Source organism: Thamnophis sirtalis, unplaced genomic scaffold (assembly GCF_051295495.1).
Source record: "Thamnophis sirtalis isolate CommonGarterSnake01/CBP01778 unplaced genomic scaffold, rThaSir2_p1.2 scaffold_2, whole genome shotgun sequence".
Lineage (NCBI taxonomy): Eukaryota > Metazoa > Chordata > Lepidosauria > Squamata > Natricidae > Thamnophis > Thamnophis sirtalis.
Genome location: NW_028261382.1, coordinates 93,769,017 through 93,792,428, shown reverse-complemented (window position 1 = coordinate 93,792,428; position 23,412 = coordinate 93,769,017). Strand labels below are relative to the sequence as shown.

The 23,412-nt window shown below is 44.4% G+C and overlaps 1 protein-coding gene across 1 annotated transcript in view; it reads right to left on the bottom strand.

Annotated features, from left to right (window-relative positions):
- JAM3 (junctional adhesion molecule 3) overlaps nucleotides 1-23,065 on the bottom strand; it is a 40,421-nt gene extending 17,356 nt beyond the window's left edge. Inside the window, exons 1-2 of the mRNA XM_087706382.1 lie at nucleotides 22,947-23,065; nucleotides 42-107 (exon numbers count right to left, since the gene is read on the bottom strand). Of these exons, the coding sequence (XP_087562508.1) occupies nucleotides 42-107; nucleotides 22,947-22,986 (106 nt within the window). The 5' untranslated portion in view covers nucleotides 22,987-23,065. The remainder of the gene's footprint in view (nucleotides 1-41; nucleotides 108-22,946) is intronic.
- Between the last annotated feature and the right edge of the window lie 347 nt (nucleotides 23,066-23,412).

The following is a 23,412-nucleotide window of genomic DNA, read 5'->3' as shown; positions in this document are numbered from 1 at the left end:
GCCAGGATATGGTCGTGCTCTTTCGCTCGCCCCATACTTACGTCGAAATTCTTCCACCACCGGATTGATATTTTTCGAGATCAGCTCTATAGCCAGGACTCTGTAGCCTAGGAAGCAAACGAGAGGCAGGTGAAGAAACATGAAAGGCTTCTCGAACATGTTTAAACCAAATTGGGGCAGGTTAGGGTGCTAGACTGGGCATAATAATAATAGGACATGAGTGGAAAGTATACCACTTGGTGGGAAACAAAGCTCCATTTAATAAGAAATGAGTGGAAAGTATACCACCCGGTGATTGTTTTTGTCCTTACTGAATGTTCTTACTTAAATTGGTGAGAACTGCATCACTTTGACATAATATGGCCACTGTGATACAGTGGTTAGAATGCAGTATTGAAGGCTGCCTGCTGGCTGCCTGCAGTTCATCAGTTCGATTCCCACTGGCTCAAGGTTGACTCAGCCTTCCATGTTCCTGAGGTCAGTAAAAATGAGGGTCCAGATTGTTGTGGGCAATATGCAAAAAATGTGGACACTGTAAACCAGCCAGAAAATTTATTTATTGGTCAAGTGTGATTGGACACACAAGGAATTTGTCTTTGGTGGATAAGCTCTCAGTGTACATAAAAAAATACATTCATCAAGAATCATAAGATACAACACTTAGTGATAGTTATAGGATACTAAATAAGCAATCAAACTCATACTAGGAAATGAAATAAAACAATATAAATCATAAAGGTACAAGCAACAAAGTTATAGTCATAAGTGGGAGGAGATAGGTAATAGAAAGGATAAGAAGAAGAATAGTAATACAATCTTAGTAATTAGTTCGACTGTTGTGGAAATTATTTGTTTAGCAGAGTAATGGCATGCGGGGAAAAACTGTCTTTGTGCTTAGTTGTTTGGATAATTTGGACATAGATGGTCTCTTGGTGCCCGTCTTTCAAACCAGCGATCCTCTCTGTCCAAAATATGGGCTTTGTTATCTTGCAAAAGAGTGGCCTGTGTCTTTTAAACCAGGGTTTTGCAGGATGAGTCAGCCTTGCTGCTACAGAGTTCTTCTACCATCCTCTAAAATTAGATAACCTGTGAGTCCCCACCACACACACACACACACACTCAGCTGCAGAAGGTGCCATTGTTAATCAGGATAATCGCCAGGGTGTAACCTTGGCTGTCTGGAGGCACACAGGTAACAACGCTGGGTAAACAGCTTGTGTTATACTCTTGCGGCTGTGGCTCTCTTTAAGCCGAAAGAAGAAGATCAGCAATTTGCAGCATCTTAATTTCTTTTTTTTTTCCTGTTGGCTTCTTTCTGGCAGAGTCTCAGTCCTCCTGCCCTCCTTCCTCCCCCCCCCCCCCCACCTCCCCGAACTCTGACAGAGCTCCTGGCAGAAGCCAGGAAAGACGGAGCAGATGGCAAAGATTAGGGACAGGAAATTCAGCCATCGGAACAGACAAAGGGCTTTTCCGGGTGTTTCCCTGTGTGTTTGTGTGCGCGAGAGTGTGCAGTTCGATATGAACACATCATTTCTCTGCTCTTTCTTTGGGATACGCTCTGGATGGAATGGGACAACTTGCTGCAGCCAACTCGCTGTGGCCAACTCGCCATGGGCTATTGGCCAGAGGACAATTGATCAATTCAATTTCATCATTTAGAATAAATTTTAAAAAAATGTTTTAATTTCTTGTCCCTCCTTTGGCATCTTTTCTTTAATGATTCTATTCCACCATTTCTTGGATATCAGTGTTAACTCTTGTCCCGCAGGGAGTTGGCCATGGCAAATTGACCCTTGCGACTTGGCCATGACAAATTGGCCATGGTGAATTGATCCTTGTGAATTGGCTGTGGCGAATTGGCTATGGTGAACTGACTGTTGGCCATGGCGAATTGACCATTGTGAGTTGGCCATTGTGAGTTCTCCATTGTGAGTTGACTGTTGTTGAGTTGGCTGGGTCAAATTGACCATTATAAGTTGTCCATGGCGAATTGACTGTTGTTGAATTGGCTGGGTCGAATTGACCATTGTGAGTTGGCTATGGCGAATTGGCTATGGTGAACTGACTGTTGTTGAGTTGGCTGGGTCGAATTGACCATTGTGAGTTGGCTATGGTGAATTGGTTATGGTGAACTGACTGTTGTGAGTTGGCCATGAAGAGTTGGCCATGGTGAATTGACCATTTTGAGTTGGCCAAGGCAAATTGACCGTTGTTGAGTTGGCTGTGGAGAATTGGCTTTGGTGAACTGACTGGCAAATTGACCATGGCGAATTGACCATTGTGAGTTGGCCATGGCGAATTGACTGTTGTTGAGTTGGCTGGGTCAAATTGACCATTGTAGTTGGCCATGGCGAATTGACTGTTGTTGAGTTGGCCATGACGAATTGACCATTGTGAGTTGGCCAAGGCAAATTGACTGTTGTTGAGTTGGCTGTGGAGAATTGGCTTTGGTGAACTGACTGTTGGCAACTGACTCGCACTTATGACAGTTGCCTTGTCCCACAGGTCATGAGATTGACCTTTTGCGACTTTCTGACAAGCAAAATCAATGGGGAAACCTGATTTGCTTAACAACCACATTGCTCACTTAACTATGGCAGCACTTCATTTAACGACAATCGCAAGAGAGGTCGTAAAAGGGAGGAAATTCAAATCTCTCTCTTAGCAACGTAAATTTTGGGCTCAATTGTGTGGTCATAACTTGAGGAAACCATCCATATTTCCCAGGTTATAGAATGTATTTCATTCATCGTCATCCCCGCCCCCTCCTCAACACTTGGGTAAATCCACAAAGAGATATTTCTTTTACTTTTGTGCCGAAAATCAAATTCATTTCACAACTGTCTCGCATAGCAACAGATACTGTGGGTTCAGTTGTGGTTGTAAGTTAAGGACTTCCTGTAGGTTCTTATAGGTAGTCCTTGACTTACAACCGTAACTGAGCCCACACTCTTGGTCATAAGTCGTGATAGTTGTAAAGCAGGTCACCCTATGGCCGGATCCGATTTTATGATCTTTTTTTTCGCATCAATCACTTTTCTCCCTCTTTCTGCTCTTCTAACTCCAAACAGCCACTAAACAAAAGGGTTGTAAGTCGAAGGTTACCTGTATAGGGGTGAATCTGAATCTATTTCTGGCTTCTCTCCGCTGGGAACGAGTCCAAAAGAATGCTATTTGTGTATTATTTGACTCCGGAGGGTCAAAAGCATTGGAAGTTTTAACTGGCACCTTCCAGGGCTAAATAAATTCTCCAATATGCCAAGTGCAAGAAAGGAAGAACTTTTGGTCCAAGAACAATAATGGTCAGCATTTAGCAATTTAGCAAGTCAAGGCGATGGTTTTCCCAGTTGCAATGTATGGCTGTGAAGGTTGGACCATAAGGAAGGCTGAGCGCCAAAGAATGGAGGCCTTTGAACTCTGGTGCAGGAGAAGATTCCTGCGAGTCCCTTGGACTGCAAGGCCATCCAACTGGTCAGTCCTAGAGGAGATCAACCCTCACTGCTCTTTAGAAGGCCAGATCCTGAAGATGAAACTCAAATACTTTGGCCACCTAATGAGAAGGAAGGAGTCCCTGGAGAAGAGCCTGATGCTGGGAAAGACTGAGGGCAAAAGAAGAAGAGGACAGCAGAGAATGAGGTGGCTGGATGGAGTCACCAAAGCGGAAGGCGTGAGCTTCAATGGACTCCAGAGGATGGTAGAGGACAGGAAGGCCTGGAGGAATGTTGTCCATGGGGTCGCGCTGGGTCGGATACGACTTCGCAACTAACAATGAAAATAACTTAATTTAAAAAGTTTTTTTTAAAAAAAAGCCTGAGCCTAGAAGAAACTGTAAACCAAAAGATGGAAAGCTCAAAAGAACTTGATTTTTCCCCCCGCCCTTCCCTCCTTGGCCAAAATTCTTGGTTAAAACCTCTCCCTGGGCTGGAGTGCATTCTTTGACTGAACCAAATAAAGGAACAAAGGCAGATGAAGCCATTCCCAAATATTTTTTTCCAGGGGTGGGACGGGGGATAAGAAAAACAGCATATCTGTGCCAGAAATAAATATATCCCCCGAAAGAATCAGCAATGGGGGGGGGGGAGAAGCAGAGAGAGGGCAGAGAGAGAGAGAGAAAGAGAGAGAAAGAGAGAGAGAGAGAGAAAGAGTGCAGAGAGGGAGAGAAAAAGAGAGAGAGAGAAAGGAAGGAAGGAAGGAAGGAAGGAAGGAAGGAAGGAAGGAAGGAAGGGCAGAGAGAGAGAAGGGGGGGGGGCAAAATGAGGTGGGGTTGTTTAGACATTCTTAAGAGGGAAGAAAAATAAAAAAACCCAGTTCCCAAACGCTGAAATAACTTCAGAAGATGGAAGAATTTCTTATCAGAGAGGCTGTTCATCCTCCTTTCCTTAAAATAGCAAAAAAAAAGAGTCTGGTGACTATTTTTTTGGGGGGCAGGGGAAGAGTTAAAAATAGCCTCCCCTAAAGGGGAGTCAAACCCCAGAAGCCTTTAGCTAAGAAGGCAGATTCTTTTAATCCTGGAGCCATTTCTTCCCCCCGCCTCTATTTTTAGACAGCTATTTTCCCCCCCAAAATATGTGACAAAGATTCCCTCCGATAGATCCGCGTTCCAGGACTTGTGGCTCGTGGTCCGTCTGGATCCTGACACCAAACGTGGAACGTCACACTGACTCCCCCCCCCCACTCCCCCCCCCAAAATTGGTGTTTCAGTTTTGGATTAAAACTCCAATTAAAGTCTTCTCCCAGTTATGCTCAACTCTTGCTTTTCTTGGCAGTAATACAATGCCCCCGGCCCCTTTCCCAAGCAGGAGACCCTACACATTCCTGAGAAATGGTTGTCCAATCTCTTCTTTAAAACTTCCAGGTTTTGGAGCATCCACAACTTCTAGTGGCAAGCTGTTCCACTGGCTAATTGTTCTCCCGGTCAGGAAATTTCCTCTTAGTTCTAGCTTGCTTCTCTCCTTGACTAATTTCCATCTGTCGCTTGTAAAGGGGCATAGCAGTTATAGCAGTTAGACTTATATACCGCTTCATAGGGATTTCAGCACTCTCTAAGTGGTTTACAGAGTCAGCATATTGCCCCCAACAACAATCCGGGTCCTCATTTTACCCACCTCGGAAGGATGGAAGGCTGAGTCAACCTTGAGCCGGTGAGATTTGAACCGCCGAACTGCAGAACTAGCAGTCAGCTGAAGTGGCTGCAGTACTGCACCCTAACCACTGCGCCACCTCGTCTCTGAGCATCACTTGAGCCCGGGACACATCAAGGGTCGTAGGTATGAACCCTTTGCCAAGCACCCGTTATGTAAACCACCTGACCCCCGGGGATGCTGCAAAGGTTGTCAAGTGTGAAAAATGGTCGCAAGTCACATCTTTCAGTGCTGTTGTCACTTTAGTCACTAAATGAACTGCATTTAAAAGTTATTATTGAAGCTTACATTTTTAAATTTTAAAAGTTATGATTTAAATCGAGTTGATTTAAATCAAACCTTTTACTAGTGATTTAAATTGTGATTTAAATTGACTTGATTTAAATTGTGATTTAAATTGTGATTTAAATCGTGATTTACATCATAATTTCAATTGATTTAAATCATAACTTAAATCATGATTTAAATCATAATTTAAAATGTGATTTAAATTGTGATTTGAATCGTGATTTGAATCATAATTTAAATTGTGATTTAAATTGACTTGATTTAAATTGTGATTTAAATTGTGATTTAAATGTGATTTAAATGTGATTTAAATTGTGATTTAAATCGTGATTTAAATTGTGATTTAAATAGACTTGATTTAAATTGTGATTTAAATCGTGATTTAAATAGACTTGATTTAAATTGTGATTTAAATCGTGATTTAAATTGTGATTTAAATCGACTTGATTTAAATCGACTTGATTTAAATCAAATCCACCCTGGTTAAAAATAGACAAAAGCAAGCAATACAATCAATAGGCTCACAGCCCCACTAAAAATGACCCACAGACAGAAGGCCCTCACTTAAGCCTTGATCTCTGCCCCATCTAATCTTCCTAATCAGATTCATGGCCAAGAATGTCCCCACCCTCTACGTTTACCAGCTACCAATCTCAGCATCTGCTCTCAGCCAGCTCCAGCAATTTATTAAAGCTTTCAAAGCTTTCTGAAATTCATCCAAAAGATCCTCGCAGCCAAATGATGAATTCGGACCCAGTTTGGAAAGGCCGAAGCACTGAAGGAACGAAAACGTGCATTGCGCCAACAAACTGCTCTCTGAAAACGCAACAGCACAAAAACTTTTTAAAAACATGTTAGAGAAAGAGGAACTTTGGCCAAGAATTGCCTTTTTATATATATAAAAATGGCTCTCTGTGTGTGTATGCGTGTGTGTGTTCCAGCCTTACTCTGGAATGCCTGGAGCAATTTCAATCAAACTTGGTACACAGATGACTTACTCTCTGGAAACAAATACTGTGGGGGTAAGACACCCCTAACAGCCTTTGGGCTGTGTGTTCTGTTAAGATACAGCCTGTTGTGCCTTCAACTGGCTTCTACTGTACAAGCTCGCTATGGAGTTGCCATGGCGACGGCTTCACAGTACTCCACAAGCTAAGGAGGGAAATCCAACATTAGAAATTAGGTTTGGTCCGGACATTTCCCCCCTATAAATAAATATCCGGGCAACGGCGCGTTATCAGCTAGTGTTTTATAAACTTCTCCACTGCTGAGAAGGGTCCACTCAAGAATACAAGACCAAGGCGAACTCTTCTGGAGATAAACAGAAAAAGCAGAATCAGGCACTCCTTGACTTACAACCTTTCATTTAGTGACCATTCAAAGTTACAGCAGCACTGGGGGAAAAAGTGACTTAGAGTGGTTTATAAAAATAATAAACTCAGGATTAAAATTAAATGAAATAAGGAAGGGAGGGAGGGAGGGAAGAGAGAGAAGAAGGAAGGAAGGAGGAGGGAAGGAATAAAGGAGGGAGGGAAGGTGGGAGAGAAGAAGGAAGGAAGGAGGAGGGAAGGAATAAAGGAGGGAGGGAGGGAGGTGGGAGAGAAAAATGAAGGAAGGAGAAGGGAAGGAAGGAAGGAAGAAGGGAGGGAGGGAAGTTGGGAGAGAAGAAGGAAGGAGAAGAGAAGGAAGGAAGCAAGAAGGGAGGGAAGGTGGGAGAGAAGAAGGGAGGAAGGAAGAAGAGAGGGAAGGTGGGAGGGAAGAAGGGAGGGAAGGTGGGAGAGAAGAAGGGAGGAAGGAGGAGGGAAGGAACAAAGGAGGGAGGGAGGGAAGGTGGGAGAGAAGAAGGAAGGAAGGAGAAGGGAAAGAAGGAAGGAAGAAAGGAGTGGGGAAAGTGGGAAGGAAGAAGGAAAGAGGAAGGGAAGGAAGGCGAAAGAGAAGGAAGGAAGGAGAAGGGAAGGAATAAAGGAGGGAGGGAGGAAGGAGGGAGGGAGAGAAGAAGGGAGGATGGGGAATGAAAACAAATTTAGTAAGAGGGAAACCAAACAAACAAACACACAATCATAAGGTCAGGTTTGAACCTCACTTTTGCCCGAGATTGGCATTTCTGAACTCAGTTGACCTTGGGAAGACTCTTATATATTTCTTTTTAAATTATCCCATGACATTATTATAATATATTACATAATATATTATTATATTTTTATCTGTCTCCCTTTAAAAAAAATCTATCTAACATTCAGCATACCTAACACTCCTTCCTGCCTCCTATTTTCAATGCAAACCCAAGAGGATCTCTCCTCCACCCATGAGGGACTGGACAGCTGGACACACACACACACACAAATACACACACACACACACACCTCTCTCAATCCCTAACCCCATCCTCCTCCTTTTAATGCTGTCATCTTCTGAAGGCTCCTGGCCTGGGCAGACTCTTGCCAGAGGCCATCGGCAAGAACATCCCCTTACAGAACAGGGAGTTAATGCAACTTGACCTCCCCTTAAGGTAAATCGTGATCGCTCCCAACACAATCAGGGCTCGCTCAGAATTGCGACTCCGTGGCTCAAACCGACCCCGAGTAAACCTGGCGGAAAACTGAACGCGCTCCAGACGATTTTCTTGATTCGCAACTTTTCCGTTTTTATAGAAAGAGCAAAGCAAATCAAACTTTATACAGATTTCATTGCAGTCCTCTGGGCCTGCCTTGTGTCGAATGCAACAAATTCCCCAGGTGATGTTTTAAAAGAAATGTTTTGATTTGATTTGGGTTGGTAATGTCTTGGTTAGGTAAGGTCACACTTGGAATACTGCATCCAGTTTTGTTCACCACGATGTAGAAAAGATGTGGAGACTCTAGAAAGAGTGCAGAGAAGAGCAACGAAGAGGATTAGAGGACTGGAGGCTAAAACATATGAAGAACAGTTGCAGGAACTGGGTATGTCTAGTTTAATGGAAAGAAGGACTAGGTGACACATGATAGCAGTCTTCCAATAACTCAGGGGCTGCCACAAAGAAGAGGGAGTCAAGCTATTCTCCAAAGCACCTGAGGGTAGAAGAAGAAGCAATAGGTGGAAACTAATCAAGGAGAGAAGCAACTTAGGACTAAGGAGAAATTTCCTGACAGTTAGAACAATTAATCAGTGGAACAGCTTACCTCCAGGGGTTGTGAATCCTCCAACACTGGAATTTTTTAAGAAAAAGATTGGATAACCATTTGTCTGAAACGGTATAGGGTTTCCTCTCTGATCCTCTCTGAGAAGAAGGTTGTCAAGGTTCCAAATAGCATCCAAAAGTAAATCAGAGTCTTAGGCAAAGTATTGCTCAAAGTTCCAATTTATTAAGAGAGCCATGTTGGCACATCTGGGAAAAGCCGAATCTGAAAGCTTCCTGGTTTTCCCCACCTAGCTGAAAGTTCAAGATCTTGCCCTCCCACCCACAAGTCCATCACATGGTTCAATTTCCCACTTCCATGCGGGCAGTTCCACCCATCCAGTTCCGGTCAAGTGCAGAGGTGCAAAGACAAAGGATGACCTTGGCTTTCTAGAAAGAATGTTGTTATGGCTACATAGCATCTAACTCCGCACAATCCTGCCCTCCCATTTTCCCACAATAGAAAATGCATAGTAGAATAATAGAAAGTGTGGCAGGCCAAAGATCCAAAAGAAAAGATGGCGGCAGGCCTGATAGAGGTTGGACTAGAAGACCTCCAAGGTCCCTTCCAACTCTGTTATTCTGCTATCCTTCCCTCCTCCCTCCCTCCCTCCCTTCCTTCCTATCACTGGAAATTTTTAAGAAGAAATTGGAGAACCATTCATCTGAAATGGAATAGGGTCTCTTGCTTGAGCAGGAGGTTGGACTAGAAGACCTCCAAGGTCCCTCCCACCTTTGTTATTCTATGTCATTTTTTCATCTGCTTTTTGGGGGGGAGGGGTAGTAACTGTTCTTGCAGTGAGTGGCTGATATTTACCGCAAAGACAGGCTGTGCACTGAATATATCTTCTGACTGCAGACGTTCAGGAGAGGGCTGAAAGGAGAAGGGATGTGTTGCAGAAAGACGAAAACGGCATTTCATGAATTCGTCCACAAAGAAACTCAAGAGTTTAAGCTGATTTAAAACTGCGAGAGTCCTGCCGTGGGAAGCTGAAAAAGCACATTATTGCTGGATTCACTGCCAAGGTCTGGCAAAGCACAACGTATGTTCTGAAGCCCGATTGGCTGCAGCCATCAAACCCCGCCTTCCCGTGCAAGCCTGGCCAACAGGGAGGCTTGTGACATGACGAAGCCTTGCCAATACTTGCCAAGAACAAGGAATCATGGGATACTAGGCATTATTTAAAGCAGTGCCTTTCAAACTTTCTGCTCTTCTCTTCCCACTTTTAAAAATCTTCTTCCTTCCCCTCTTTCCTTAGGTTTCCTTCCTTGCTCTCTTCCCATCTTCCCTTCTTTTCCTTTCTCTTTCCCTTCCTCCTTTCCTGTCCCTTCTTCTTGCCTGCTCAAATGCAAAAGGGGAAACATTTGTCCGTTTGATTTGTTTTTAGTTTGTTTTGATAGCCCTCCACCAGCGGAAACAGGGCCGCATGTGTCCCCCCCCCCCCGCCAGCTCCATTTTGGCTGGCAAGAGGGCTGCAGGAGGACATTGCGGCTGAAAACAAGCCCGGGACAGCTGTGCGTAGGCCTCCCGAGCTCCATTTTCACTGGCGGGAGCACTGTGGGCTGGTCCTTTGCTGTTCCCAGGGCGGCCTCGAGGGGCAGATCTAAGCACCCTGCGGGCTGAATCCAGCCCGCAGGCTGTGAGTTTGACACCCCTGCTTGACTTTCCGGCGCAAATTAGCCTTTGCATCTTTTTGGCGGCAAGGAAGCTGCTTCTCCAAATCTTTTTCCTTCTCACCTGATGCTTCTGAGCGGGGTAGGAGCAATTGCTGAGTTTCTGCTCAGCTGCCTGTGCCGAGCAAGCATTTTTTCCCCCTCACTTTGTAATTATCTTTAGCCCAAACAGTGGCATATATTCTTAAAACAACTCTTTGGGATCAACTCCTCGTCTTCCTAAGGTGAAGGACCCAATTACCAACTCTTTCCCAGGCTAATCTCTCTCCGAAATCTACAGACGCAGCAACAATTTGTTTTAAAATACCTGCTTAAGCCCAGAGGCCAGAAGCTTCGAAGAAGAACAGAAGACAAGGGTTTGCCCTGCCAACAACCCATCACAATCAGCCATATTATTATTATTATTTTTGCACGACGGGTTGAAACGCAGAGATTAAGAATTTAAGAAACCGCCGTGGCTGCTTTAGGCCACACGCAGCATCTAAAGAGAGCGAACCCCTTTTTCTGTTTCTCTCTCGGAAACCCCCAGGGACCGGCATGTGCAAACACCTTCCTGACGGGTGATTTCCCCTTAAGAGTCAGCCCCTTGCAGGTAGAGTGTTCCTGCATTTGGAAGTTCTACTCCCTCTGAGCGGAACTATCCCCCCCCCCCCAAAAAAAAGGAGCATCAAAAGAGAAACGTTTGAGAAATGTTTCCCCAAATCCTTTGGATCTGGAGGAAAACAGCGGGGAGGTCGTAATTATCTGCTTCTGGAGGTTTGCCGAAGATAAAAATAGCGTGTGTGGGGGGGGAGAGTTTATTATGAAATGCTAATTTTAACTGTGGTTTGAGCTGTCCAGTTTTATTTTCTTCATTCCCACCCTACTCTGGGGCCAGCCAGAGGTGGCATTTGCCGGTTCTCTGAACTATTCAAAATTTCTGCTACCGGTTCTCCAAATTACTCAAAATTTCTGCTACCGGTTCTCCAAATTACTCAAAGTTTCTGCTACCGGTTCTCCAAATTACTCAAAGTTTCTGCTACCGGTTCTCCAAATTACTCAAAGTTTCTGCTACCGGTTCTCCAAATTACTCAAAGTTTCTGCTACCGGTTCTCCAAATTACTCAAAGTTTCTGCTACCAGTTCTCCAAATTACTCAAAGTTTCTGCTACCGGTTCTCCAAATTACTCAAAGTTTCTGCTACCGGTTCTCCAAATTACTCAAAGTTTCTGCTACCGGTTCTCCAAATTACTCAAAGTTTCTGCTACCGGTTCTCCAAATTACTCAAAGTTTCTGCTACCGGTTCTCCAAATTACTCAAAGTTTCTACTACCGGTTCTACAAATTACTCAAAGTTTCTGCTACCGGTTCTCCAAATTACTCAAAGTTTCTGCTACCGGTTCTCCAAATTACTCAAAGTTTCTGCTACCGGTTCTCCAAATTACTCAAGGTTTCCACTACCGGTTCTCCAAATTACTTAAAATTTCCACTACCGGTTCTCCAAATTACTCAAAGTTTCTGCTACCGGTTCTCCAAATTACTTAAAGTTTCTGCTACCGGTTCTCCAAATTACTTAAAATTTCTGCTACCAGTTCTCCAAATTACTCAAAGTTTCTGCTACCGGTTCTCCAAATTACTCAAGGTTTCTGCTACCGGTTCTCCAAATTACTCAAGGTTTCTGCTACCGGTTCTTCAAATTACTCAAAGTTTCTGCTACCGGTTCTCCAAATTACTCAAAGTTTCTGCTACCGGTTCTCCAAATTACTCAAAGTTTCTGCTACCGGTTCTCCAAATTACTCAAAGTTTCTGCTACCGATTCTCCAAATTACTCAAGGTTTCCACTACCGGTTCTCCAAATTACTTAAAATTTCCACTACCGGTTCTCCAAATTACTCAAAGTTTCTGCTACCGGTTCTCCAAATTACTTAAAGTTTCTGCTACCGGTTCTCCAAATTACTTAAAATTTCTGCTACCGGTTCTCCAAATTACTCAAAGTTTCTGCTACTGGTTCTCCAAATTACTCAAAGTTTCTGCTACCGGTTCTCCAAATTACTCAAAATTTCCACTACCGGTTCTTCAAATTACTCAAAGTTTCTGCTACCGGTTCTTCAAATTACTCAAAGTTTCTGCTACCGGTTCTTCAAATTACTCAAAGTTTCTGCTACCGGTTCTCCAAATTACTCAAAGTTTCTGCTACCGGTTCTTCAAATTACTCAAAGTTTCTGCTACTGGTTCTCCAAATTACTCAAAATACCGGTTCTCCAAATTACTCAAAGTTTCTGCTACCGGTTCTTCAAATTACTCAAAATTTCCGCTACCGGTTCTCCAGAACCTGCTGGATTTCACCCCTGCATCTGTCCCATCTCCCCCTCCCCCCGCACCGCCCCTGCGGCTGGCCCACGGAGGAGAACAACAATGCTGAGAAGAAATCCAGTTTGATGCCCCTGATCTAAATCTTTCGCTTTATTCCTGGGGCAAGGGAGTGATGACACAAATCTATTTAGGATTTTAGGGAATAGCGGTCCTAGATCATCTGGGACAATTGAAAAGGAAGCGGCTTTTTAACTTTCTCTATTCTGAGTCTATGGAAGCCTCTTCCTCTTAAACAAGTAGTTAAAGCAGGTCATTTAGTGATTGTCTAAAGTTACAAAAGCACTGAAAAAAATGGCCCATTTTTATTTTATTTTATCCTTGCGCAACCCAGGCCTGAATGAAACCCCAAACTCTGACAGGGAGTTTAAAAAATTTGGCAAGGCACGTTGAATATTTGCCAGAATGGGAAGGACAAGCACCATTTAAATAAATTTAAACTTAAGTGACTGAAATAACCTTGGAGAAGATTTTTGGAACCACTTACTTTTATTAGAAGAATAAAAACATTTTATTGATTCCCCCCCCAAAAAAAAATTTGGCTGCAGCGGCAGCCAAAAAAGCCAATGCAATCCTAAGTTGCAGTAACAGAGGGATACAATCAAGATCAAGTAAGGTACTAATACCACACTATAAAGCCTTAGTAAGACCACACCGAGAACAGTGCATCCAGTTTTGGTCAACACATTATAAAAAAGATGTGGAGACTCTAGAAAGAGTGCAGAGAAGAGCAACCAGGATGATTAGGGGACTGGAGGCTCAAACATATGATGAACAGTTGCAGGAACTGGGCATGGCTAGTCTAGGGAAGAGAAGGACCAGGGGAGACATGAGAGCAATCTTCCAATATTTGAGGGGCTGCCACAGAGAGGAAGAGGTCAAGCTATTTTCCAAAGTACCCGAAGGCCAGACAGGGAATTATGGATGGGAACTGAGCAAGGAGAGATTCAACCTTTTGACAGTGAGAACAATCAACCCATGGAACAGAAGTTGCCTTCATCACTTGAGGCTTTCAAGAAGAGACTGGACTGCCATTTGTCAGAAATGGTGTATAGTCTCCTGCCTGAGTGGGGGCGGACTAGATGACCTACAAGGTCCCTTCCAACTCTGTTAATCTGAAATCGGGGGGGGGAGGGGGGAGGAAGGGTTGGGGGAGAGGAATGGGACTTATTTCTAAACGTAGCACCATCGCCTAATTCTCTGGGAGGGAAGAATCAGGAAGCTGGGCAAATAAACTAATCTCCCATGAAATCTATATGCAAAGAAAGCATTGTTTCCATGAGCATTGAGTAAAAGGAGGCCCTTATCTTTTAGATTATTTTTTCCTTCCCCTTTTTTTTGGGAAGCCTTGAAATAGGGTCTGTCCAGCAATGCAAATGTGGCGGCCGAGGTGGGGGGGAGACTTTAAAATGCATACGATACAGGAATGCATTTTTAAGACGCCCTTCCGAGGGTATAATCTAAATATATTTGCAATCCTGCGAGAAACATTAATTTGGTAATATTGCATGATGGCCTGGGGCCCTTCTGCTATGGAATCAGGCAGGTCATTATTTTTATTTACTTTTAGTAGGATGATCTGAGAATTAATGGATGTCCATCCAGATTTATTTCTGTAGGACCATCTGGGAGCCACTTCCTATATCTGTAAAAAGCATTGCCATCACTCATACTTTCTCGTTACGGGGTCTCCTAAGGCCAATGGGGGGACTGGTTAGGATGCTGGACTACCACTGCAGAGACCCAATTCACTCTTAAGTTACTCTTAAGAAGACAACATGTAAAAATTGCCTAAGGTGGGACTAGAACTCACCATCTCCTGGTGATTGGCTTAAAGCCCTTAAGTAGCTTTCATGTCTGATGTAGGACTAGAACTCACAGTCTCCTGGTTTTATGCCTAAGGCAGGACTAGAACTCACAGTCTCCTTGGTGATTGGTTCACAGTTACCCAACTAGCTTTCATGCCTAAGACAGGACTATAACTCACAGTCTCCTGGTGATTGGTCCAAAGTCACCCAGCCAGCTTTCATGCTTAAGATAAGACTAGAACTCACAGTCTCCTGGTGATTGGCCCAAAGTCCCCAGTTGGTTTTTGAAGCCTAAGGCAGGACTATAACTCACAGTCTCCTGGTGATTGGTCCAAAGTCACCCAGCAAGCTTTCATGCTTAAGATAGGACTAGAGCTCACAGTCTCCTGGTGATTGGCCCAAAGTCCCCAGTTGGTTTTCAAGCCTAAGGCAGGACTATAACTCACAGTCTCCTGGTGATTGGCCCAAAGTCACCCAGCCAGCTTTCATGCCTAAATCAGGACTATAACTCACAGTCTCCTAGTGATTGGCCCCAAGTCATAAATTAGGTTTTCAAGCCCAAGACAGGATTAGAATTCACCATCTCTGGGGATTGGCCCCAAGTCGTTTGGCTACCTTTCATGAGTGAGGTGGGACTAGAACTCCCAGTCTCCTGATTTCTAGACCGGCACTTTAACCACTACACAATACTGGCTCTCCAATACCATTCCAGAGATTGTTGAGTGTTTAAAATACAAAGGGATCTCTTTGTCCTCAACCTTTCTACAACCCAGGGGATTTATTATTATTATTTTGGAACAGCAAAGCCCAGGAAAGGCATTCTGAATCAGAGCTTATCCCACTCTCTGCCCTGGGCTGCAACTCAGCCGAGCTTTAGAAAATGTTTGAATGCATTCCTAGCCGGACACGAGTGCAATCAGCTGTGAAACGGGACTTTTGAATTTAAACACCCATTTCTGCCTCAGCACACCCACACACAGGACTAAATTGTAGGAAAGCCAGCCGGGTAAGGGGGTGGGGGGTGGGACGGGGGTGGGTGGGAGTGATGACAAAGGATGCCAAGAGAAGAGGCAGATTTGTTAGGAAGCAAAACTTTCTCCAAACTCCCTCGTGGATGTAAGCTCCCATTGTTTGTCTGTTGGTTTTTCTCCCAAACTTTGTTGCAGGGGAATTTAGCAACTTAGGGGGCAGTTACTGGAGGGAAGGCGAATAAACCTGGATTGCTTGCATTTTGTTTAAAACGCAAAGAATGTGGTGGTCCATGAGAACATTTTGGTGGTCCGCAGAAAATTTATTTCTATTTTTTATATTGCACTAAATCGGGAGTCCTCAAACTACGGCCCCTGGGTCGGATACGTGCAATGAACACTTGTGTTCCTCCTTCGAGATCTTTCTGTGAGGGTCGGGGGGGGGGCAGAAATTCTGACTTGGGGTCTGCTTCAGCCACCTGGTGGGGGGCTTTGGGGGAAGGCTGGAGGGAAGCACCGCTGGTGGTGAAGAGCCGGAGGGCCTCGTTCCAGTGGGACTGCATCATAGCCTGGAACTGGCTGACCATCTCAGCTCACTGAGCCTCCAGGCACCGGTACCTGGCCTTGTACACCCGCAGGTCTTGCTAGGTGGGAAGGATGGTCGGTGTAGTCCAGTTTTTCCGCAAAGCACCCGAAGGCCCGACAAGGAATAATGGATGGAAACTGACCAAGGAGAGATTCAACCTGGAAATAAGGAGAATTTTCTGACAGAAAATGAACAAATCAACCAATGGAACAGAAGTTGCCTTCGGAAGTTGCGGGAGCTTCCTCCCTGGAAGCTTTCAAGAAGAGACTTGACTGCCATCTGTCAGAAATGGTAGAGGATCTCCTGCTTGGGTGGAGGGTTGGACTAGGTGACCTACAAGGTCCCTTCCGATTCTCTTAATCTATAATCTGTAAATTCTCAGGCCGAACCTCTTCACCACGTCAACCCTTATTCGTCATGGACATCCGAAGCCGTGTGGCACTGTCGAGAAGGTGTGCAATTGTGAGAAGGACCCGCAACAGCCACCGTTTGGGAGGGATAGAGGGAGAAGACACAGTCGGGTGAAAGAAAGCCGAATAATTCCGAGGATGGCTCTTCTGACTTCGCTTCTCGATGGACAAAGACTCGGCACAAATGTGCACGCAATTCTCCGTGAACTCAAAGCCATTTACATAATAAACAACGCGGCTTGGAGAAGATGTCCAAAGACAGCTTGCTAATATCACACATTCTTGGCCAGAGCTAGAAAACGCGTGGGGAAAAAACCAATTCTTACAACGCGACAAGCCTAGAGTTGTTTACAACTCTAGGAGAAACTTCGGAATGTACTTAAAACAACAATTCCAAGCAATCCATTTGGGCCTTATTTTTTAATCAACGGTGACGCAGCTTGGGGCCCTCCATCAGGAGGTCAAATCCACTAGGCTAGAAAAAAGCCAAAAAGGACCGAACACAAGCGTGGACAGCTGGTTTGCACCACTTGCTTCCTTGAAGGACAGCTGGATCTCTGTAAAAAGAGGGGATTGTCTCGGGACATTCTGATCAGAATGCTACAAAAAGAAGGCTTTTGTGGGCACAAAACCTATTTGGGTCTTCGGAGAATCCCAAAACTCTCAGCTATTTGAGGGGGCACACGACCCACAGAGAATCTGCAGGAGCAGGTGAAGTTCTCAAGAAGTTAAGGCTGGTCGTGAAAGAGTGCGTGGATGGATTTCACCAGGCGGGAAAAAGGGTTAAAAAAAATAAGAACTTTTAAAGATAAAAAGATGTCTTTACATACGTGTTTGTGCTATAGTTGTCTTGGCAACACAACGGAAGCAGTTTCTTTTGCCTTTTTCTGGGATGTTCTTTGCTTGCCTACATGTCAGGAATTCCTACTAGTGGTTCCCACGTAAACAGATTTGACCCTGCTTAGCTCCGGAGGCCAGAGGAATTTCCCTAAATAAATTATTTATTCCTTTATTAAATTTGTATAAGGTGACCCAGTGACCCTGGGTCGTTCATAAAATGGGGGGGGGGAGGGAGAACCACACAGAAAAAAAAAAGTCATAATTTTAAAAAATGAAACCATAAAATGGGTGGTAAGAAGCAATGGGGGGAAACTAATAAAGGAGAGAAGCAACTTAGAACTAAGGAGGAATTTCCTGACAGTTAGAACAATTAACCAGTGGAACAACTTGCCTCCAGAAGTTGGGAATGCTCCAACACTGGAAGTTTTTAAGAAGATGTTGGATAACCATTTGTCTGAAGTGGTGTAGGGTTTCCTGCCTAAGCAGGGGGTTGGACTAGGAGACCTCCAAGGTCCCTTCCAACTCTTCTCTTCCATTCCATTAACCTAGAACTAAGGAAGAATTTCCTGACAGTTAGAACAATTAAACAGTGGAACAGAAGTTGCCTGCAGAAGTTGTGAATGCTCCAACACTGGAAGTTTTTAAGAAGATGTTGGATAGCCATTTGCCTGAAGTGGTGTAGGGTTTCCTGCCTAAGCAGGGGGTTGGACTAGAAGACCTCCAAGGCCCCTTCCAACACTGTTATTCTAACTGGACACCCACAAAACCGTAACACCCATTTACTCGGATGCAATACCTGAACCAAAAGCCTGCTTGAATTAAGACTGCAAACTACAGCTCCAGCGATGATGATGATGATGATGATGATGATAATAATAATAATAATCATCGCGAAGGGTTAGAACTTTAAGAGACCGAAAGTCAGAAATAATTTTCAGCAAGGAGATTCCAAACCTTAACTTGGTTCCCTCCGTTTTTAATCAACTTTTGGTCTCACGTTTTCATCGCAACAAGACTCTTTCACAGTCAATTGATTTAAAAGAACGATGGGGAGACCGGTTAAGAATTATTTCCCATAACTCAGCAAGCCAAAAAGCAGATTTGTCATGCCTGAAACAAATTCTTGTATCGGTCTTGTTTTTTTGTCCCTGTTTTATCAGCCTACAAATAGAGTTGTCGTCTATACGTCCCATTGATTTTTATTACCATAAAGCGCTTTTTGGGGGGAAGTAGCAGGGGAGAAAAACCAGCATAAACAAACCTCAATTAATTTTTAATTGCTTGTACCAAAGCTTTTTCTCTCTCTATCTCTCCCCTGATCACATCCAAACAACATTTGCTCTGTTTTAAAAACCAGAGATGCCTCGCCTTATCGCCAGACTGGGTGTTTGAGCAGCTAACAGCACAGTTAAAACAAGCCTAAAATATCACATAAAAGGCTAAGCCAATAATAACAGCAGACAAGCAGCAGCAGTGAATTTAATAAGCAAGATCTTTATGCCTTGACATCAAAGGCCCGGGAGATTAGCAAAGTTTTAACCCGTTGCCCAAAGGATTGTGATTATTTGGGGCAAGACTAAGGTCTCTGGGAAGGGATCCCACACAACTCAAAACTGGATTTTCAGGAACTGTGGTGAAGGGGGAAATCAAGGGATTTCTTATTTGTGGTGGCTTTAAATCCCAGACCGCTTCGTGGGTGGGGACTGAAACCAGCCCTGCAAATTTTGCAAAGGAAGAAATTAGAATTTGGAAACCATCCGTCCCGACAAAATATATTGGATGGGTCGGTTAGGAAACTAGGGCGCAATTCAAAACTCAGAACTGGACGGTAAGTCCGCTCGAAAATTTGTTCTAATGATTGGCCTGCTGGAGAAATTAAAAAAAAGAAGAAGGAAAAAAACATTTCCCTAGTCCACAGGATTTTTGCCATCATACCAGGGGTGAAATCAACTTACCTTCGCTACCGGTTCACAAATGTGAGCGCACGCGCCAACTACACGCATGCGCAGAGCTTTAAAAACGGGGCGTGATGATGTCCGGGTGGGTGGGCGGAGCCTCTTGCCGTCACCGCTACCGGTTCACCCAAACCAGATAGAACCGCCTGAATTGTACCACTGCATCATACCTTTGCTCTCTGACTCAGGTGATGCGTTGGGACTATCTTAGAATAGCCTGGCAAATCAGGATTGCTTAAAGAGAAGCAAGGACTGGAAATCAACATTTCAATATTTCATCATTGGATATCAGAGGGCCGCTTCCTTCTGTCCTGGTCTTCTTTTTAATTTAATTTAAAAAAAAATTTGTAAACAGAGAGCCGTTCAGAGTCCCTGTGGATTCGGATGGCCAAAGAACTGAATAAATATGTAAGGGGTTGAAATGTATTTGAAAATAAGTAGTTCAGGTTGGTAGTTGGGCCGTTGGTCTTGGCTCCGAGCAATTTGCAATTGGGTGGCAAACGTTTTTGTCACCATTCGAGGAGACGTTATCAGTGAGCTTTGAATTGTGCTCGTCGGCCCAAGCCCTGGTATTTTGATGTGATGCAAATTACATATTATTCTTCTCTTCCTTCCTAGTGCCTATCTCTTTCCACTTATGACTATAACCACGTTGCTTGCATCTTTAAAATTTATAGTTGTCAGACCTGCAGCGGTTCCTTTAAGAATCTTTGGCCTGCCACAATCTTATTAAGGGGGGGGGGGGATTTAGCAAAGGGTAGAATGTGTTGTTTTCAAAATAAAAAATTCCTTCCTAGAAGTTCAAGGTCATCTTTTGTCTCCCAAACCTTTACACCTGATTGGAAGCAGTTAGGCATAGACGCCAGCATGGAAGAAGAAGATTGGACCATGTGATGGACTGTGGGTGTGGGGGCAAGATCATGAACTTTTAACTGGGTGGGATTCTGATGTAACTTCCAGAGTCGGAATCCCATAGCACTATGCCAACATGCCTGCTTTATTAAATTGGAACTTTAAGCATAGTTTTGGCTTCGACTCTGATTTAATTTTACATGGTATTTGGAAAGCTAACAATAGTGTTCTATTTGTTTGTTAGTATAATTTGACTGTTTATTAGTAACCTATGACTTATCACTAAATGTTGTATCTTATGATTCTTGATGAAAGTATTCTATTTTAATTTTCTTTATGTAGACTGAGAGCTTATGCACCAAAGACAAATTTCTTGTGTGTCCAATCATACTCGGTCAATAAAGAATTCTATTCTATTCTGTTCTGTTCTGCTCTATTACATCCACGCTAATTTGGTACTAAAGGTATTGAAAGATCAGCGCTCTGACAGACGGAGCACAATTTGAAGCGCACGGACGACATCTCCTCGAATGGTGACAAAATGTTTGCCACCAAATTGCAAAACTGCTCATAGCTCAGCCCAACTATGTAAGTAAATAAATAAAATTTATCCCCCATTCTGCCCAAAACATCATGTTAGCAAGGAAGCTGTGTGAGATTGTGATCAGCCACTCATACAGTTCTCTGTATATTTTGCAAGGAAATATGTGTGGTCCCTGGAAGTGACCATCAGGAAGTCTGTGCTATTTCCTTAATGCACTCATTTTCTCAATAAGAATCGGCAAATTCCAAACCACTCCGCTAATCTCATCTATTTGTTATATTTTACCCAGGGGCATCTACCCTCTGAGATAGAAAGTATGTATGTTAGCTGAACATTCCCCTAGAACAAAACCCACCCCAAGCTGCCCTATCTGGCCCTTTATTTTTAGCCTAAACCCCAAGCAAGCCCTAACTAATTCATGAATGGAATTAGCAAATGTTTTTGCAATTAAAGCTGCAAGCATTTGCAAACGGGGCCCCCCCACAGAACAATGAGTCTCTCTGTTGCCAAGTGAAGATGGATCTAATATCAGCTACTACTCTGAGCTGGTCAAGCTGCACATTCCTAAATCTCTCCTCCTCAAGATAAGCCCAGAAACACTTAGAAGATTTTGGGGAGGGAGGGGAGACGAGGAAATTCATGTTTTTGTATAACGGGACAGGAGTAAAAATTGTCTCCTGCAAAGATGATAAAGAACGCAAACCATCGGGAGGGGCAAAATACCATCCACACACACACACACACATATAGCACCACTGTGTGTCTTCCACAAGTGTTAAATATGTGTACATTCGAAATGGTGTACAGATGGAGGAAGCGTGGCTCAGTTCGAAGTAAAACTTTCCACTCGTGTTGTTTTTTCTGGCTTTGCTTTATCCAACTCCCCAAAATAGTTTTGAGCAAAGCAAATGAAGCAAATGTGCCAGCTGTTCTTTAAAAAAAAGAAAAAGAAACTGATATATTTTTTATGAGACTTGTTGAAGAATAAAATACAAATGAAAATGAAGAGAGAGCAAAAATGAGGGAGGGAAAAGAGGAAAGAAAGACGTGTAGGGTTAAGAGGGGGAAAAAACAAAAGAAAAGCACTGACTCTTTTTAGCACAGTAGAACCTCACAGTAACATTACAACCTCAACTTTTAATTTTTTTTTACATATTTCAAATGTACAGGTAGTCCTCAACTCACGACCGCAACTGAGCCACAAATTTCTGTTTCTGTTAAGTGAGACAAAAAGGCCTATCAGCAAACTTCCCACCTTCCTTCCTTCCTTCCCTCTCTCCCTCCTTCCCTCCCTTTTCCTCCCTCCTTCCCCCCGTTTCTTTCTTTCTTTCTCTTTCTTTCTCTTTCTTTCTCTTTCTTTCTTTCTTTCTCTTTCTTCCTTCCTTCCTTCCTTCCTTTCTTTCTTTCTTTCCTTCTTTCCTTCTTTCTTTCTTTCCCAATATACATGATAAATATTATTTTATTTCTTATTCTTTTTTTGCATATTCCAAAGTATTTGTACCAACCACAATCTCCAGTAACGGAGCACCCACAGCTCCAGGAAAAAATCCATCCTTCCTTCCTTCCTTCCTTCCTTCCTTCCTTCCTTCCTTCCTTCCTTCCTTCCTTCCTTCCTTCCTCCCTCCCTCCCTCCCTCCCTCCCTCCCTTCCCTTCCCTTCCCTTCCCTTCCTAAGAATATACATTTTGTACTAACTCAGGAGAAGCTCACCAGGACAACATCCAACGGGTATAGTTGAACGAACAACTACAGAGGAGGGTGTGTGGGTGTGTAGGTCTGACAGCTACTTAGGAGATACTTCTGAGCCAGGCAGCCGCCAAATATTATTGCATTCAGCGCCTTTGTTTTGTGGAGAATCCTACAATCTCCCAACTCACAAATCTTTTGGTTTAGGCCTTGAAAAGAGCAAAAAAACAAAACAAAACTTTTTCCCCTCCCCCAAGCAGTTACAACTCCTTTCCCTTTGTCCCAGATGCTGGAGTGGAGGAAAGTTTTCCTCCCCCTTGTAAGGCACACAACCAACCCTTGGGGAAAGCACGCCTAGGGCCTATTGTTTCAGGAACTCTCTGCCCAAGGATGATGGGTTAGGGAGACAAACTCCCCAAAGACCCCCCCTTACCACCCCCTCAATCCCCCAACCCTGCATCGCCTAACTTTGCAACTGGCGGATGCTGGAAACAATGGGACCTCGGAGAGGAGAAAAGGAGGCTGTGAAGACCGGGAAAGAATGATTCCCCCCCCACCCTTTCCCGGTTTCCTTCCCTCCCGCTTGGAAAGACCCCGCCCGGGTTCTCCTTTGGGTCCGGCTCGCCTCCTCTCCCTCCACCGAGGGATCCCCGTTCCCCGCATACACACACACGACCAACCGGGCGAGACTCACGGAGCAGGAGGAGCAGCAGCGCCGGCCGCCAAAGCGCCATGATGCCGAGGGACTCGGGGCGTCCGTTCTGGCCGGGCCGAGCTTGCGCATTCCCCGCCTGGCTTGATCCCAGCGCCGGGTGGGAGGAGAGACGGGGAGAGAGAGAGAGAGGAGAGGAGAGAGAAAGAGGGACGGCGCGGAGCAGGCGGGGAAAGGAAGCCGGGGAGAGCCGGTTGCTAGGCGACCCGAGATGCTGGGCTCTGTTGCCAGGGCAACCGCATCCCCGGCCTGCGCGGCTGGGATGGGACCGCCGGGAAAGGATGCGGGGAGGGAGAGAGGGCGGCGCGGGACCCAGCGCAATTTAAAAGCTCGATTAAGGAAGGAAGGAAGGAAGGAAGGAAGGAAGGAAGGAAGGAAGGAAGGAAGGAAGGGAGGGAGGGAGGGAGGGAGGGAGGGAGGGAGGGAGGGAGGGAGGGAGGGAGGGAGG